Here is a 17972-nt window from a genome sequence, read left to right as displayed (position 1 = left end):
TCGGAGCTCTACAGACAATTCCTTCGACCTCATGGCTTGGGTTTTGCTCTGAGATGCACTGTCAACCGTGGGACCTTATATAGACAGGTGTGTGCCTTTCCAAATCATGTCCAATCAATTGAATTTACCACAGGTGGACTCCAATCAAGTTGTAGAAACATCTCAAGGATGATCAATGGAAACAGGATGCACCTGAGCTCAATTTTGAGTCTCATAGCAAAGGGTCTGAATACTTATGTAAATAAGGTATTTCTGTTAAAAATATATATAAATGTGCAAATAATTCAAAAAACCTGTTCTCTTGTTCATTGTGGGGTATTGTGGGTAGATTGATGAGGGGGAAACAATATTTAATATATTTTAGAATAAGGCTGTAATGTAACAAAATGTGGAAAAAGGGAAGGGGTCTGAATAATTTCTGAATGCGCTATATAGATATTATATAGAGGATATTAAGTAGAGGACATGATATACAGCTCTGGAAAAAATTAAGAGACAACTGCAAAATTATCAGATTCTCAGGTTTTACTATTTATAGGTATGTGTTTGGGTAAAATTAACATTTTTGTTTTATTATATAAACTACTGACAACATTTCTCCCAAAATACAAATATTGTCATTTAGGTCATTTATTTGCAGAACATGGTCAAAATAACAAAAACGTTGCAGTGTTGTCAGACCTCGAATAAAGAAAATAAGTTCATATTCATTTTTAAACAACACAATACTAACGTTTTAACTTTGGAATAGTTCAGAAATCAGTATTTGGTGGAATAACCCTGATTTTCAATCACAGCATTCATGCGTCTTGGCATGCCCTCCCCCAGTCTTTCACATTGATGTTGGGTGACTTTATGCCATTCCTGGCGCAAAAATTCAAGCAGCTCAGCTTTGTTTGATGTTTTGTGACCATCCATCTTCTTGATCACATTTCGAGGGTTTTCAATGGGGTTCAGGTCTGGAGATTGGGTTGGCCATGACAGGGTCTTGATCTGGTGGTCCTCCATCCACATCTTGATTGACCTGGCTGCGTGTCATGGAGTATTGTCCTGCTGGAAAAAAAAACAATCCTCAGAGTTGGGGAACATTGTCAGAGCAGATGGAAGCAAGTTCTCTTCCAGGTCAACCTTGTACGTGGTTTGATTCATGCGTCCTTCACAAAGACAAATCTGTCCGATTCCAGTCTTGCTGAAGCACCTCCAGATCATCACAGATCCTCCACCAAATTTCACAATGAGTGCGAGACCTGGAGAGGCCTACAAGCCAGTGTCTCAGCAAGGTCTTTCCCAGGCCGAAATTTCAAGGCAAACAGGGGTTTCCAGATGTGCTGTCAAAGCTCTTTTGAAGAAGCACAAACGGGCAACGTTGAGGACTGTAGACGCAGTGGTTGGCCAAGGAAACTTACTGCAGCAGATGAAAGACACATCATGCTTACTTCTCTTCGCAATCAGAAGATGTCCAGCAGTGCCATCAGCTCAGAATTGGCAGAAAACAGTGGGACCCTGGTACACCCATCTAGTGTCCAGAGAAGTCTGGTCAGAAGTGGCCTTCATGGAAGACTTGCGGCCAAAAAGCCATACCTCCAACGTGGAAACAAGGCCAAGCAACTCAACTATGCACGAAAACACAGGAACTGGATACATAAAAATGGCAGCAGGTGCTCTGGACTGATGAGTCAAAATTTGAAATATTTGTTTAGCAGAAGGCAGTTTGTACGCCGAAGGGCTGGAGAGCGGTACATGAATGAGTGTCTGCAGGCAACAGTGAAGCATGGTGGAGGTTCCTTGCAAGTTTAGGGCTGCATTTCTGCAAATGGAGTTGGGGGTTTGGTCAGAAAGAATGGTCTCCTCAATGCTGAAAAGTACAGGCAACTTATCCATCATGCAATACCATCAGGGAGGCATCTGATTGGCTCAAATTTATTCTGCAGCAAGACAACGACCCCAAACATACAGCAAAAGTCATTAAGAACTATCTTCAGCGTAAAGAATAACAAGGAGTCCTGGAAGTGATGGTATGGCCCCCACAGAGCCCTGATCTCAACATCATCAAGTCTGTCTGGGTTTACATGAAGAAAGAGAAGTACCTGAGGCTGCCTAAATCCACAGAAAAAGTGTGGTTAGTTTTCCAAGATGTTTGGGCCAACCTACCTGCTGAGTTTCTTCAAAAATTGTGTGCAAGTGTACCTAGAAGAATGGATGCTGTTTTGAAGGCAAAGCTTGGTCACACCAAATATTGATTTGATGAAGATTTTTCTTCTGTTCATTCACTTTGCATTTTGTTAATTGATAAATATAAACTATTAACATGTCTATTTTTGAAAGCATACTTACGTTAGTTTTTTTCCACACCTGCCTAAAACTTTTGCCCAGTACTGTATGTTTTGGTTGATGTTTGATCCTGTGACTGTTAATGACTCCCAGGTCACAGTGTAAAAGAAAATGTCTCCTCTGTCTCTCTGGTGGTGCTGAAGGATATTGGTTTGTTTTTGCGAGGCTGTACATTGCAGTTTCTTTCTTGTAAAATAGGTTTTATATGCACTCCGTTCATAAAAGAACAACACCGAGGTTTACAGGGAGCTCTGCCTATCCTTAACTCTCCTGGTGGCACAGGTTCTTGACCCCTGGCTACCCTATGCTAATGAGATAGAATGTTACAGGCTGAGAACTGTAGGACTCTCAGAGCCAAAGATGGTTAATAAGCATGATGTGTGCCGACCAGGTCAAGATCCCCTCCTTGCAATCCAATACAGTAGAGGCCAGGGACATTTCATAGGGAACAGTCCCACTTTGAAACTGCCACTGACTCAATCCTCAACAACGCTGATATGCCCCAGGTGCGTATTGAACAGAGGCTGTTGAGGGGTAAGGAAGGACACTTGCCTCCAGATGTCTGTTTTTGGTAGTACTGAGCAATAAACAATTTTTTTCCTGTGAGATCAATGCGCACGTTGCACAGTTTTTCTAGAAATTAATCAGATACAGCCTGAACTGTGCAATGTAGTAGGGAGTTGTAGTTTCCAACAGGGCTAATATTCCACATAGTTTAGCGCATAAGATGCGGTAATTAACTACAATGGCCATAATCCATTGCGCATCTACTTATCCGGTCTGTGTTTCTTTTACACCTGCTGCAGAAGAGATAAAATAATGCGTGATTGTGAGTGGATATAGAGAGCAGCTGTTGCTCCTCAAGGTATCTCGAACTGAAAGTGCATGATCTAAATGATTGATAGTTGGTATTCAGCAGTCATGCCTTATTTACTTTGAAGAGCTACTAAAATAGTGATTTTGTCAGACAGAATAGACAGCAGCTCTGTAGAGATGAGATAATGACTTGGAATTAAATAATAGTCATCAAATAAAACACATTTTAATATACACAACAAGTGAGATATTTCTGATGTAATGTGAATGAAGGTTAATAGTTAATATGGTGATAAGCAGTAATGGACACTCACTACCATCATGGGACTTTTATTGTTTTATTGTGTGTTACAGCATTTAACCCACATAATGCATAGTGCATTGAATGTTTTAATAATTGAAACCGAAATCGAAACAGTGAAATATTTTTTGTAATCGAACCGAAACCGAACCAACCTCAGAAAGCACTAATTGCTCAGCACTCGTTTTTGGTCAGCTGCATAGCATTCTCGTTTCCCCTTGTGGTCTGTGGCTAACCTCAATGCCCCCAGGAAAGGGCTAGCTTTTGGGTTGAATGTGTGATGTGTTATTAAATGCATGTGTTTCTGTAACCTTTTAAGGAACAGTATCGGCTGTATCCTTTGTAGTGCAACAGTGCAGACTGGGAAGACGGTCCAAGGCCTGGAGCTTTGAGTTGATGTTTAGTTACCTTCATCTGCAGACATCGCCTCTTCAGTCTCCCCTAAGCCTGGCTTTCACTGGAGCATGGGTCTCTGTTCTCAATTGAAACCAGTGCGTCAGTTATGTTTTTCCCATAAAAAATATCAAGAGAATATTTTCTTTAAGTCCCCATAAGCAGACAGACGGGACCCAAACCACTCCTTTCCTGCATGATGCCTCAGACTCGCAGCCTGGTCACAGGCCCGCTGGGATGAGTATGAGGCAGAGATCAGTATGCAAACGAAGCACACAAACACACACACTGTGTAGATGGAGCAAAACTGCTTGCTCTGCACTAGTGCGCCGTTGGTCTCCTCCCACACTCAGACCCCAATGCTATTGGAGCACTGGAAATGAAGCACTGCTCATAGTGAACAATATTAGACCATTCTCTCTCTAAACCCTTTGAAAATTCTATTCTCCATAATCATCGCCTCTTTTCAATATGCTATGACAATTAAAACGGAGTGGCACTGAGCTAAGCTTCGCAGACGGAACAATGTTGAGAATGAGAATGAAAACATCCACTCTCCATGGAGAGGCCCTCAATTCTTGCCGTTGCTCAGCTACGCTCAGCTTGGGCTTGGCACGGGGGACTATTTTGACATTTCCGGAGAACTGGGAACCTAGTCAACCGTGTCAGAGTTCTCCGTTGTTAACCACAGCCTGGCTATCTGGGTACACTACTTTGTTGTACTGAGAGACAGGATCTTGGCTCACGCCTCCCTCCATCTAAGGCACAGTGCTGTGTGAGATGTATATGCTCTTGGCCGGCGTCTCACCCCGGTCTCTACTGTATTGAGAGAGAGGGACAGGTTCTTCGCCAAGGCCTCCTTCCCTTCATATACCTCCTACAGGTCTCACCCCCGCCTGCAGACACATAGCCCCACTAATCCCCCAAGTACTCCCCAGGGGCTGCCATCCAGGCTGGGCAACTGAGTCATATCTCTCCCCGACCCCACTGCTGCCTCTGGGTCTGGGCTACGCCAGCCGGAGCGCTGATCCGTCTGCCTGGCGCTGCGCCCACTGTGGGGGGCAAGGGGAAGCGGTGACAGGTGGTGTGGTGTGTCCGCTGGCCCTACTCTGCTGCCAGCTAAAGGTGAGGCTTGCGACTATGTGGGGATCTGTGGATTCCGCAGGAATCTCTTCCATAACTCCATACATACTCATCGACCAGTGCACCAAGATGAATCGCACTAGAATGTTAGTTACCCCTGTGTAGCCACATACCCCTTGCTAGTGACCCCTGCATCCATCTTTCTCCCCAAAAAGCGACCTAGTCCCCCAATGTGACTCATGAACATTCGTCCCGCCGTTCTTGATTTCTTCCTTTTTGTGGTGTATTTTTCTTGACATTTTAATTTGGACATTTTACTGCATTGTTAGGAAATAGTAACATAAGCATTTCGCTGCGCCGCTATAACACCTGCTAAACTGTGTACGCAACCAATAAACTTTGATTTGATTTTGATTTGAACAACAAATCTCTGCTTCCTCCCAAGCTTGTTGTTGCTGTGGCTGGCCCATGACCAGGCTAGAGCATATTTCTGCCCTTCCGAGGGATCTGTCTGTGTACATATGAAGGACTGGCCATCTGGTGACCCACTCACCCCTCCCCTAATGCACACCATGATATCCCCCAAAATCACTGCACCACGTGTCGTCTCAAAGTGACCATTCATCACATTCTGCATGGTGATGGTGATTGTCTCATTTCCTATTCATCATGACCTTCAATATATTGGCATTATTTTTATACCACATAACACAATGCCACAAACCCCAGTCATGCTGCAGCCAAATAGAGTACAGTAAAATGCGGCGAATCGCATCTCTGCATGTCTGTCAGACATATCAGTGTGGATGACGGATCACCACCTCAAGCTGAACCTCGGCAAGACGGAGCTGCTCTTCCTCCCGGGGAAGGACTGCCCGTTCCATGATCTCGCCATCACGGTTGACAACTCCCTTGTGTCCTCCTCCCAGAGTGCTAAGAACCTTGGCGTGATCCTGGACAACACCCTGTCGTTCTCCACTAACATCAAGGCGGTGACCCGATCCTGTAGGTTCATGCTCTACAACATTCGCAGAGTACGACCCTGCCTCACACAGGAAGCGGCGCAGGTCCTAATCCAGGCACTTGTCATCTCCCGTCTGGATTACTGCAACTCGCTGTTGGCTGGGCTCCCTGTCTGTGCCATTAAACCCCTACAACTCATCCAGAACGCCGCAGCCCGTCTGGTGTTCAACCTTCCCAAGTTCTCTCACGTCACCCCGCTCCTCCGCTCTCTCCACTGGCTTCCAGTTGAAGCTCGCATCCGCTACAAGACCATGGTGATTGCCTACGGAGCTGTGAAGGGAACGGCACCTCCATACCTTCAGGCTCTGATCAGGCCCTACACCCAAACAAGGGCACTGCGTTCATCCACCACTGGCCTGCTGGCCCCCCTACCTCTGAGGAAGCACAGTTCCCGCTCAGCCCAGTCAAAACTGTTCGCTGCTCTGGCACCCCAATGTTGGAACAAGCTCCCTCACGACGCCAGGACAGCGGAGTCAATCACCACCTTCCGGAGACACCTGAAACCCCACCTCTTTAAGGAATACCTAGGATAGGATAAAGTAATCCTTCTAACCCCCCCCCTTAAAAGATTTAGATGCACTATTGTAAAGTGGTTGTTCCACTGGATATCATAAGGTGAATGCACCATTTTGTAAGTCGCTCTGGATAAGAGCGTCTGCTAAATGACTTAAATGTAATGTAAATGTGAAAGTCCCCTGTTGCCCAAAGACTGAGATAAGAGGTGTAGCAGCTATCTCGTGTGTGAGCGGACACGTTTGTTTTGTCTCCCAGAGGAGAAGGAGTGTGTGTGACTCACAATCGCATTTCCTGCTGCAGCCAGGCGACAGCTGTGGCGGTGAGCTTTGCTCCGCATGTCTTTAGATTAGGACCTTGCCGCTACCCCCACCCCCCACCAGCATGCCGCGGCCACACCGCCATTGTTCCAGCTCAGCAACTTGGTTAGCCGACCTTGGGCCCCTCTGCAGCCCCCTGTCTTTTGCCTCCCCTGCCCCAAGACACTAGACAACATAGTTACAGGAATGTGTCTCTGCCGCCCAGCCAAGTTTGGAATGACCAAGAGAGAGGGACTGAGAGATGGAGAGAAAGGGTGCATGGACACAGAGAGAAAGGCAGAATGGGAAATGGACCCTTCTGCATAATCACCCGCCCCCCCTCTCTTACTTGGTTAATGGAATATCCCGGCCGGCAGACTGTAGACAGGGATTAACCCTCTCCTGGCCGACCCCCCACGTCTGACACTGCAGGGATGATATGGCAGTTTTGTACGCAACTGCAACGACCCCCATTTAGAGATCTGCATTAGTGTTAAAGAGATCAGATTTGTTGCTCTCCGTTTCGGGTTATTACAATGCATCACACACAGCGTAACTCATTCCCTGGCTTGAGTGCGTTGGACTGCACTGAATAAAGAGCCGTCCTCTCAGACGGATGCAATGAGTTGGCGGCGGAGGAGGAGAAAGCTGTGAGTGCCATGTGGGAGGAATCTCAAATGGTGCAGCACTTTGGCAGCCATTCACCTAGCAGCATCTATATCACAGGGACTGTTTCTGTATGATCAGTTTTTGGAGGTCAGGGGGAGAGTGAGAGATAAGGGAAAATAAATCTCGGCCAGTGAGCGCGGTGGCTCTGAACCAGAGGCAACCGGTCTTTTTATGATGCCTAATCATTATGATGGTAATGTTTTAATCTCAGTGCCTGTAGCAGCAAACTGATGGTCAACCTTATCAATAGGCTACTTTGATACGGACCTGCAACGATCTTTGTTCTCTCATTCCCTCTACGCCACCTGTATGTATCCTTTCACATCTTCACTGTCCTTCCACCACCATACAAGCCAAGGTCAGGATATTACTCTGTTTGTGCTTAGTCACTGTCCACTAAGCAGTTCACACTCCTTTTCGTCCCCACAGTGACTGTACGTACATACCCCAACCAGAAGCCATGGATTACAGGCAACATTCACACTGAGCTAAAGGGTAGAGCTGCCGCTTTCAAGGTGCGGGACTCTAACCCGGAAGCTTACAAGAAATCCAGCTATGCCCTGCGACGAACCATCAAACAGGCAAAGCGTCAATACAGTGCTAAGATTGAATCATACTACACTGGCTCCGACACTCGTCTTATGTGGCAGGGCTTGAAAACTATTACAGACTACAAAGGGAAGCACAGCCGCGAGCTGCCCAGTGACACGAGCCTACCAGACGAGCTAAATCACTTCTATGCTCGCTTCGAGGCAAGCAACACTGAGGCATGCATGAGAGCATCAGCTGTTCCGGACAACTGTGTGATCACACTCTCCGTAGCCGACGTGAGTAAGACCTTTAAACAGGTCAACATACACAAGGTTTCGGGGCTTGACGGATTACCAGGACGTGTGCTCCGGGCATGTGCTGACCAACTGGCAGGTGTCTTCACTGACATTTTCAACATGTCCCTGATTGAGTCTGTAATACCAACATGTTTCAAGCAGACCACCATAGTCCCTGTGCCCAAGAACACTAAGGCAACCTGCCTGAATGACTACAGACCCGTAGCACTCACGTCCGTAGCCATGAAGTGCTTTGAAAGGTTGGTAATGGCTCACATCAACACCATTATCCCAGAATCCCTAGACCCACTCCAATTTGCATTCCACCCAAACAGATCCACAGATGATGCAATCTTTATTGCACTCCACACTGCCCTTTCCCACCTGGACAAAAGGAACACTTATGTGAGAATGGTATTCATTGACTACGGCTCAGCGTTAAACACCATAGTACCCTCAAAGCTCATCACTAAGCTAAGGATCCTGGACTAAACACCTCCCTCTGCAACTGGATCCTGGACTTCCTGATGGGCCGCCCCCAGGTGGTGAGGGTAGGTAGCAACACATCTACCACGCTGTTCCTCAACACTGGAGCTCCCGAGGGGTGCGTGCTCAGTCCCCTCCGGTACTCCCTGTTCACCCACGGCTGCATGGCCAGGCACGACTCCAACACCATCATTAAGTTTGCAAACGACACAACAGTGGTAGGCCTGATCACCGACAATGACAGACGGCCTATAGGGAGGAGGTCAGAGACCTGGCCGAGTGGTGCCAGAATAACAACCTATCCCTCAACGTAACCAAGACTAAGGAGATGATTGTGGACTACAGGAAAAGGAGGACCGAGCACGCCCCCATTCTCATCGAAGGGGCTGTAGTGGAGCAGGTTGAGAGCTTCAAGTTCCTTGGTGTCCACATCAACAACAAACTAGAATGGTCCAAAGACAGTTGTGAAGAGGGCACGACAAAGCCTATTCCTCCTCAGGAAACTAAAAGGATTTGGCATGGGTCCTGAGATCCTCAAAAGGTTCTGCAGCTGCAACATCGAGAGCATCCTGACTGGTTGCATCACTGCCTGGTACTACAATTGCTCGGCCTCTGACCGCAAGGCACTACAGAGGGTATTGCGTACGGCCCAGTACATCACTGGGGCTAAGCTGCCTGCCATCCAGGACCTCTACACCAGGCGGTGTCAGAGGAAGGCCCTAAAAATTGTCAAAGACCCCAGCCACCCCAGTCATAGACTGTTCTCTCTACTACCGCATGGCAAGCGGTACCGGAGTGCCAAGTCTAGGACAAAATAGCTTCTCAACAGTTTTTACCCCCAAGCCATAAGACTCCTGAAAAGGTGATCAAATGGCTACCCGGACTATTTGCATTGTGTGCCCCCCCCCCCAACCCCTCTTTTTACACTGCTGCTACTCTCTGTTTATCATATATGCATTGTTACTTTAACTATACATTCATGTACATACTACCTCAATTGGGCCGACCAACCAGTGCTCCTGCACATTGGCTAACCGGGCTATCTGCATTGTGTCCCCCCACCCACAACCCGCCAACCCATCTTTTACGCTACTGCTACTCTCTGTTCATCATATATGCATAGTCACTTTAACCATATCTACATGTACATACTTCCTCAATCAACCTGACTAACCCGTGTCTGTATGTAGCCTCGTTACTTTTATAGCCTCGCTACTCTATATAGCCTGTCTTTTTACTGTTGTTTTATTTATTTACCTACCTATTGTTCACCTAATACCTTTTTTGCACTATTGGTTAGAGCCTGTAAGTAAGCATTTCACTCTAAGGTCTACACCTGTTGTATTCGGCGCACGTGACAAAAATAACTTTGATTTGCTTCATCATCATTAGTGAATGGTGATAGTAGTGATTCCCTGTGGGGCACTGAAAGGATTTGTTAGCTCTTTCTCATTACATGAAGGCTGACTGTTCCACAATTGTTTCAGATGGTTTCTCTTTACCTGGCAAACCTGTATTATTAAATGTTTTAAAAAAAGGTGATATCAAATCATGGTGTCTTCAGATTCACGTTTTTCACACTGAATGACATTATCTTCTTTCTCCTGCAGACGTACTCTGGCCTCTTCTGTGTGGTGATAAACCCCTACAAGTACCTGCCCATCTACTCCGAGAACATCATTGAGATGTACAGGGGGAAGAAGAGACACGAGATGCCCCCTCACATCTACGCCATCTCAGAGTCCGCGTACAGATGCATGCTCCAAGGTAAGTTAAGGTTATCCCTCCCTTTACCACAACCATCAATGTCATTGCACAAAATATGCACATATGTTTGCTACACAGGGAAATTGTATGAATGATCTGATTCAGTCTACTGGAACCAGAAAGTCAAAGCCAACTTAACCGGTTGTTTTGGGATTAAGGCTGTTGTTGAGAGGCAGTCAACCAGTAGGAACGGTACATACTGATATTAGGACAGCCTTGTCTCCACTGTGGCAGGTGCACTTATCTCCCAGGTCTGTGATGTTAAGTGGAGCCTGATTGGATCATTTGTCATGTTAATTGTACATGGTCAGTTCCCCAAGGCCAGATGTTGTTGTTGTTGTGTTTCAATTTAAACTGTTGAATGCACCAAATTGGTGCATTGGTGAATGCACCAATTTGTAAGTCGCTCTGGATAAGAGCGTCTGCTAAATGACGTAAATGTAAATGTAAATGTTGCTAGGGGATGAACAGGCCATTATGTCATCATTTTAGTTTTGTCGATTCTTTTTATTGGGGGGGGGGGCCTTCTGTAAATTGTCGAAAGGTTACTTCTCCTGTTGCATTTGGCAGGGCATCTCCTTCAGCTCTACTGTTACAATACTCAAGGCTTTCATTCTCAAGTTACTGAACCAAAACAAGCCACGTGTCGCCATTGCCAACACTCATAAAAGTTGTTTAACAGTTGCCCCGTGATTTACGGGATTACTACTCAATTTCAACAGCTTTAGGGCCATTCATTTCACTAGAAGGCTTAATTGAAACCATCAGCTGAACCATGGTTTGTTGCATACTAAAGTCGCCCCCAATTATTTTGATTTAGTGCACTGGCCAACTCTGTATTATGTAGTAGTTGCCCTAAATTCATGCAAGCTTCTCAAGCATTATGGTATCAAATGGCACGCATTGAGGAAAAAGGGCTCTGTGGAAACAGTCCAAAGGAGCTGGTCTTATTTCTCTGTTCATATTTCCACCTCCAGAGAGAAATTAATTTTGCCAGCAATCTCTGGAATGTGGGGAGCACAGTGGAAAGGGGAAGTGAAGGATGACAGTTTTTTTCCCATGAAGTGCTGATACCTCAGAACTATGCACTTCTCAGCACCACTATGGGCTATAAGTACCAATGGGTCTAAATCTCAGTTTGAGAACCCAAAGCCTTTAGTCACTGCAGAGAGAATCCTCTTCAGATTGCCAGAGGCTTTGACTTTGTCTCTGGCATGGTCAAAATATGTTGACGCACTGCAAGTGTTGGGTGAAGAAAAACATACACCAAAAGCTTTATTAGAATTGCATCTGTTTCCATAACACAAGAAGGGTGAATGTATGTGACTCAAGTAGATTCACAATCCTATATGTGATGTTAAATCCAGCTAATAGACTTCATCCCATTTGAGTTGGTTTTTATCAACCGTAAATCTTCCAGGGGTTCGTGATGAGCGAGAACCTATCTCCTGCAGCGTCTACTAGCCTATAGGTTCTGCCCAGCAGGAGAAGCCTGCATAACCTCCTATTTGGTTTATTTGACATTTGGTTTATTTCATGTATTTTGTATCTTATACTCCAAGTAGAAATAGCCACATTATCTGTTTTAGAAACCCATTATTTTTAACCTTTATTTAACTAGGCAAGTCAGTCAAGAACAAATTCTTATTTTCAGGAACAGTGGGTTGACTGCCTTGTTCAGGGGCAGAACAACAGATTTGTACCTTGTCAGCTCGGGGATTCGATCTTGTAACTTATCGATTACTAGTCCAACACTCTAACCACTAGTCTACCTGCCGATCTGTCCTGTCCCAGACACCTGACTAAACCAACATATCATTCCTGGCAGCAATCAATTCTTCCCAGTCCCCCTTTCTCTCCCACTCTAATTTATCCAGAGTTTTTACACCAGCGTGTGTTTGTTTTTGCACAGCTCCTCTTGACATCTTAACTCTTTTTCTGGATCTTGGGGCGAGGGGCAGCTCCCCAGCAATACTATCTAGGCACAGACTCTGGATGTCCATAGGGCTGTGCTATTGGTGTGGATGCACATCACGGAGCACCATCCCATGACTGTCACAACAGACATCATAGAGAGATGTCTGAGAGATGTCTCTCTTTCCCTCTGCCTGATATAGCTGGGAGGCACCCCAGGCTGGGAGCTGTGACTGGGACCAGACCAGTGAGAGCAGAGAGGATGACCTGCATTTGGCAGCACAATGGGACATTTTGTCTCTGTGGCGAGGGCTTGTCCGTCCAGTGGGGGTTGGTTGTGACGGGTTGGGCAGTCCCGTCATCCAGGCCCTGCCTGGTGTCAGTTTAGACAAGGAGGAAGTTCTCTCTGTGTGGAGAATGTGTGCATTGACACTTCAAGTAGTGTCCTCTGTGAAGAATCTTCCCAAAGACACTGGTTGGATGTACTGGTAATGTAGTGGTAATGCCACTATTGGACATTGCATGTGCATGCAAATACATAGTGCTTCCCCAATCATACATTTGTTATGAGCCCTACTTGTCCCATGACCCAGTGAGTTTTTCCCATTACCCCCTTCACACCCTCCAGCTTTCTCACACCCTGAGCATCTGCATGGATGTAGGGGTGGGGTGCAGGGACTGGAGACTTGGACTCGGAATAAGTGCCATTCCAAATCCAAATCACTTCTTTGTTTTCGCTTAATTTCACCCATTTAAATGATGCATCAGTTTCTACCAATAACCAATTTAGAAATGAAAGGATACCTCTCAGGACCTGCAGTTCCTATGGACTTTTATGCGGGCTTGTCACAGTGGTAGTCATCGCCAGTATAGTCATCATGGCTAACCAGCCAACCAGCGGTTTGGCTCAAAAGGACGTTTGTAGGTTGGAGATTAGCAGATGCCAGCTGCTGCTCTGCTCCTGAGCAGGTCTATAACCTGATTCAGTTCAGTGATTAGGAGCTGGTATCCTGGACTGATTGTATGAAAATGTTGCTGGATCACTGCATAGTGTCATGGATATCAGCACAACATTATCTAAGTGCCATGATATCATCCCTAAATGCTGTGATCGTGACGACACTATCACATCCCTTTGGACATTAAAGCTAAAATTTAGCCACAAGGAACAGGCATTTGCTTCATGTAATTTATTAGGTTAAGTATACTTAACATGAACAATGCACATTGGTCAACATTTCTGCAACTGTGCCAGATTTAGCCAGCCGGATAATTTTCATCTGTAGTCCCTTAAGGGTGTCTAAACCTTTCCAGGGGCCAGTCATTATCCCAGCATTTCTGAGATGCCAGCCAATTGCCAGATGGAGGGTTAAATGAGGTGTAACGTTACAAAGCCCTGGTTGTTTAACTAGGCCTCCCCCCACCACAACTAGACCCACACATCTGCCATTAATTACTTCTCCAGATACTTTCCATAATCTCCCTCGTTGCTTTGGACTGATGGCGTCCAGTCAGTTACAAGGGGCTAATTTGAACATTTCTGGAACGTGTCGTTAAGAAATGCGAAGCGCTGATGTTCTCTTGAATGAAATCATGTGTTGGTTGAGAGAAGAAACGCCCATGTCAGCATGGGGATTTCAAGAGTGGACTGAACTCGCATCAACGGCAACACTGTCCCTCAGCAACATAGTTGTCCAACAGCAAGGCTTTGTGAGATTGAAGGGAAGAATGGCCTCTGTAAGGACTCTCCCTTGTGTTTGGATAGGCCATTAGGTCCACTCAAGGCAGATCTAAATTGTTCTCATAATCTTTGAGCAATAAGCCTACATTTGTCTCATGGGAACCCTCTCCGTCACTGAATGAATCAATCAAATAAAATGTGTGCAAAGGACAGTAACTTATGTCTTTTGTTAATAGTCTCAAAGATAACGGAATGTTAAGTAAATGGTGTGGAGGAACATTTCCGTGGATGGAGACCTCATGTACAATGTCATAGACTCAAAGCGATTGTGGGTGTGTTATTACGATGTAGGCCTAGTGTGTACACTCTGGGACCCGCTCTGCATCCCTTGACCCACCTGGTACCAATAAGACCTGTAATGGTTTTCATGGCCAAAGTTCTTTTGAAAAGAATCCAAGGCTTTGTGCCTAGCCCGCCTCGTCCATCCTGTGAGTACTAGAACACACTGAGTACACACAGAGATTATTGTTAGTCTATTTAAAAAGAGACCCACTACATAGTTAAGGAATTCCAAGTCAAGCCAAGAAAATCCACGCTTGATCTAATTTTCTGAATCAAATCAAATCACATTTTATTTGTCACATGGCCGTATACAACAGGTGTAGACCTTAACGTGAAATGCTTACTTACAAGCCCTTAACCAACAATGCAGTTCAAGAAATAGAGTTAAGAAAATATTTACTAAATAAACTAAAGTAAAAAAATATATATCAAAATGTAATACAAGAAAATTACATAACAATCTATTGTTTTGGTGAGTGTTCTCTTGCTGGTTCTGGTTCAGAAGAACATTGACCAGATGCAGTTATGGATGCTGAAAGTACTTGATGAATTACAGTACTGATTAATGTGTTTAATCAAATTCAATCCCTCATTTACTTTACATTCCTAGAAAAAAGGTTTCCAAAAGGGTTATTCGGCTGTCCCCATAGGAGAAACCTTTTTGGTTCCAGGTAGAACCATTTATGGTTCCATGTAGAATCGTCTGTGGAACCCAAAGCTGTTCTAGTTGGAACCAAAAGGGTTCTACCTGGAACCAACAAGGGTTATTCAAAGGGTTCTCCTATGGGGACAGCTAAGGTACCCTTTTAGGTTCTAGATAGTGTACCATGGGATTTTTATTAGCCTAATAGTTTGAACAGCTTGTGTGTACCATGTGATTTTTATTAGCCTAATTGGAGCAGCTTTGATTGAGTTAGCCTGCTCTGTTGCTTTTGTCATATGTTATGGAATTGAGATAACATTTGTCCCCCCCCCCAATTTCCATGTCTTTCTGGCCCTGAACTCATTCAACCTGCAGAGAATTTTTACCCTGAATATCAGCAGATTCAGCACTCCTCTAATGTTTCCAGCTGCCAAACATGGGAAGGATGTCCCTGGAGACACTCTGCAGTCTGAGCACCTAAACGACCGTGCCCTCCAGACAGAGCAGAGGTCTAGCTGTTTCTTTAGCCTCCCCTGAGATCCACGGCAGGCCCGGCAATACTGCAGCACATAGCCATTTTCCCTAGCGATATAATACGAGCGTGGTTGATGTCATAAACCTATAAAGTTCTGGAATATGCTGACAATGATCCATTTCTATGGCCTTTTCCCTCTAGGGTTTTTAAAACAGCTGGCATTAAGCCAGTGGAGCCAAATGCTCCACCATCACTGCCAACGCTCCACCATCATTATACCAACGCTACTTTGTACCACATTGAGGAAGCTAGAGAATATCCATTACCCTTGAACTTTTAAGTGTTTCTTGCAGTGACCAAACCTCTCTGCTGGCCCTTACAGTTCAATGGCAAGGAATGCAGGGGTGGCCATTGGGCTGCTGTATATCCTCTGGGTGAATAAAGAATAAATCATTGTCTACAGAGGCGGGAGGAGGCTAAGAGGACTCCTAATGACCCTGGGCGTGGGAGGAACGAAGCCACACAGAACACTGAGAGGGCAAGGCCTGCTGATTACCCGTTTCCTTTTCTGTCCGGGGTTAGGGTGAGACTGACTGCAGCTATAGCCAAGTCATCCCTTTTCTGTTGCGTAAGGATTTTGGTTCTGTAGTGACAGTTTGAGGATAGAGAGAGAGGAATGACGTTAGAACATTGAAGAATGTGTTTGATCTCACCCGTGGAATTCAGCCTCGGTCAGGCCTGGATTGAACGATACAAGGGATGGGAAATGTCATCTCTGTCTTAGTGACATCCACAAGAACCCTCTCAACATTCCATGGTGTCCAAAGTGTTCAGTATGCTACATGTGCTTCTCCCTTTGAAACACCTTTCATGTTTCGTCTTGAATTTAATTTATTACAACATCTTGGCTCAGGAATACAATGGCTTCAGATCAGGAACCCCAGGTCTACGTTCTCCCCTTTGTTTTGGCCTTGGTTTGGACTGAGCCCTGGTCGTTAGAGGAATGCGGTCTCCCGTGCTCTAAGGGGGCCTTTCTGACGGTCCGGCAGGTGGTCTTGTGGCTGGCCTCTCTCGCTGGCCTCTCTCTGGGAAGCTGTAGATGAGGTCACAATCAGTCCCTCCAGTTTGTGTGACTAATAAAAAATTACTTCAAACCACTACCCGCCAAATTCCTGCGCCCGTCGGTCGCCCGTCTCGGGACAGCTGGTTCTGTTTCTCAGCCAGGCCTGAGCCACATTGGCTGTCTACTCATCTGAAAAAAATACACAATGTGCCATGCTCACAGTGAGAATTCCTCTCTGTGTTGTCACCCAGCGTGGATTGGCTTTTGGCAGAGCTAGCATACAGTAAATGAGCCCTGTTCAATGTTCTCAGGGCCTTGGTAAGCTCTTAATAATGGGCTACTTTTTTGTCATCAGACTTTCAACTTCTGGGTTTTTCCCTCAGGTCAGTCTCAAGATATGGGGAAAAGATATTGAACATCTATGTTACTTTACCAGAATGGCAGGTGTGTTACCTTGCATTATACCCCATGGTCTAAGTATTCTAAATATTGAAGTAGGACAAGGCCTCAGGCTCTGGCTTAAAACCTGTTACGGCTAGACGTTCCACTAGCGGAACCCCTCGACAACATCCGGTGAAATGGCAGAGCGCCAATTTCAAATTAAATGACTCTAAATATTAAACTTTCATGAAATCACAAGTGCAATACATCAAATTAAAGCTTAACTTGTTGTTAATCCAGCCGCCGTGTCAGATTTCAAAAAGGCTTTATGGCAAAAGTAAACCATGCGATTATCTGAGGACAGCACCCCGTCATACAAATGCATAACTAATCATTTTCAACCAGGGAGGTGCGACACGAAAGTCAGAAATAGCGATATAAAAAAATGCCTTACCTTTGATGATCTTCTTCTGTTGGCACTCCAAAATGCCCACAAATGATCCTCACAAATGATCCTTTTGTTCGATAATGTCCGTCTTTATATCCATAAAAACTCAGTTTAGCTACCGCGCTTCAGTCAAAAATCCACAGTTTCCCTCCGTCAAGATGCATACAAAATGAATCCCAAACGTTACTAATAAACTTTTCCAAACAAGTCAAACAACGTTTATAATCAAACCTTAGGTATCCTGTTACGCAAATAAACAATACAATTTAAGACGGAGAATCGTTATTGTCTTTACCGGAGATAAACAAAAAGAACGCACACTCGTCCATGAGCAAGGAAACACTACAAGCCAAAATGGGAGCCACCTAGAAAAAATACAATTTCTGGGTCATTTTTCCAAAAACCAGCATGAAACTCTTTCTAAAGACTGTTTACATCTAGTGGAAGCCCTAGGAACTGCAACTATAATTATAGTACTAGCCATTGAAAATAGAGGTAAGCTGAATTTCTTTGGGGG

General features: G+C 45.3%; 1 protein-coding gene across 12 annotated transcripts in view; it reads left to right on the top strand.

Annotated features, from left to right (window-relative positions):
* The window catches only part of LOC106564681 (myosin-10), a 99409-nt gene that overhangs the window by 12687 nt on the left and 68750 nt on the right, over window positions 1-17972 (top strand). For all 12 annotated transcript variants that reach the window (XM_014130918.2, XM_014130916.2, XM_014130913.2 and 9 more), the window contains exon 3: window positions 10352-10508. In XM_014130918.2, the coding sequence (XP_013986393.1) occupies window positions 10352-10508 (157 nt within the window). The remainder of the gene's footprint in view (window positions 1-10351; window positions 10509-17972) is intronic.

Source organism: Salmo salar, chromosome ssa12 (genome assembly GCF_905237065.1).
Source record: "Salmo salar chromosome ssa12, Ssal_v3.1, whole genome shotgun sequence".
NCBI classification, from domain to species: Eukaryota; Metazoa; Chordata; class Actinopteri; order Salmoniformes; family Salmonidae; genus Salmo; species Salmo salar.
The sequence above is the reverse complement of the archived record's forward strand: the minus strand, read 5'-3'. Positions and strand labels throughout refer to the sequence as shown.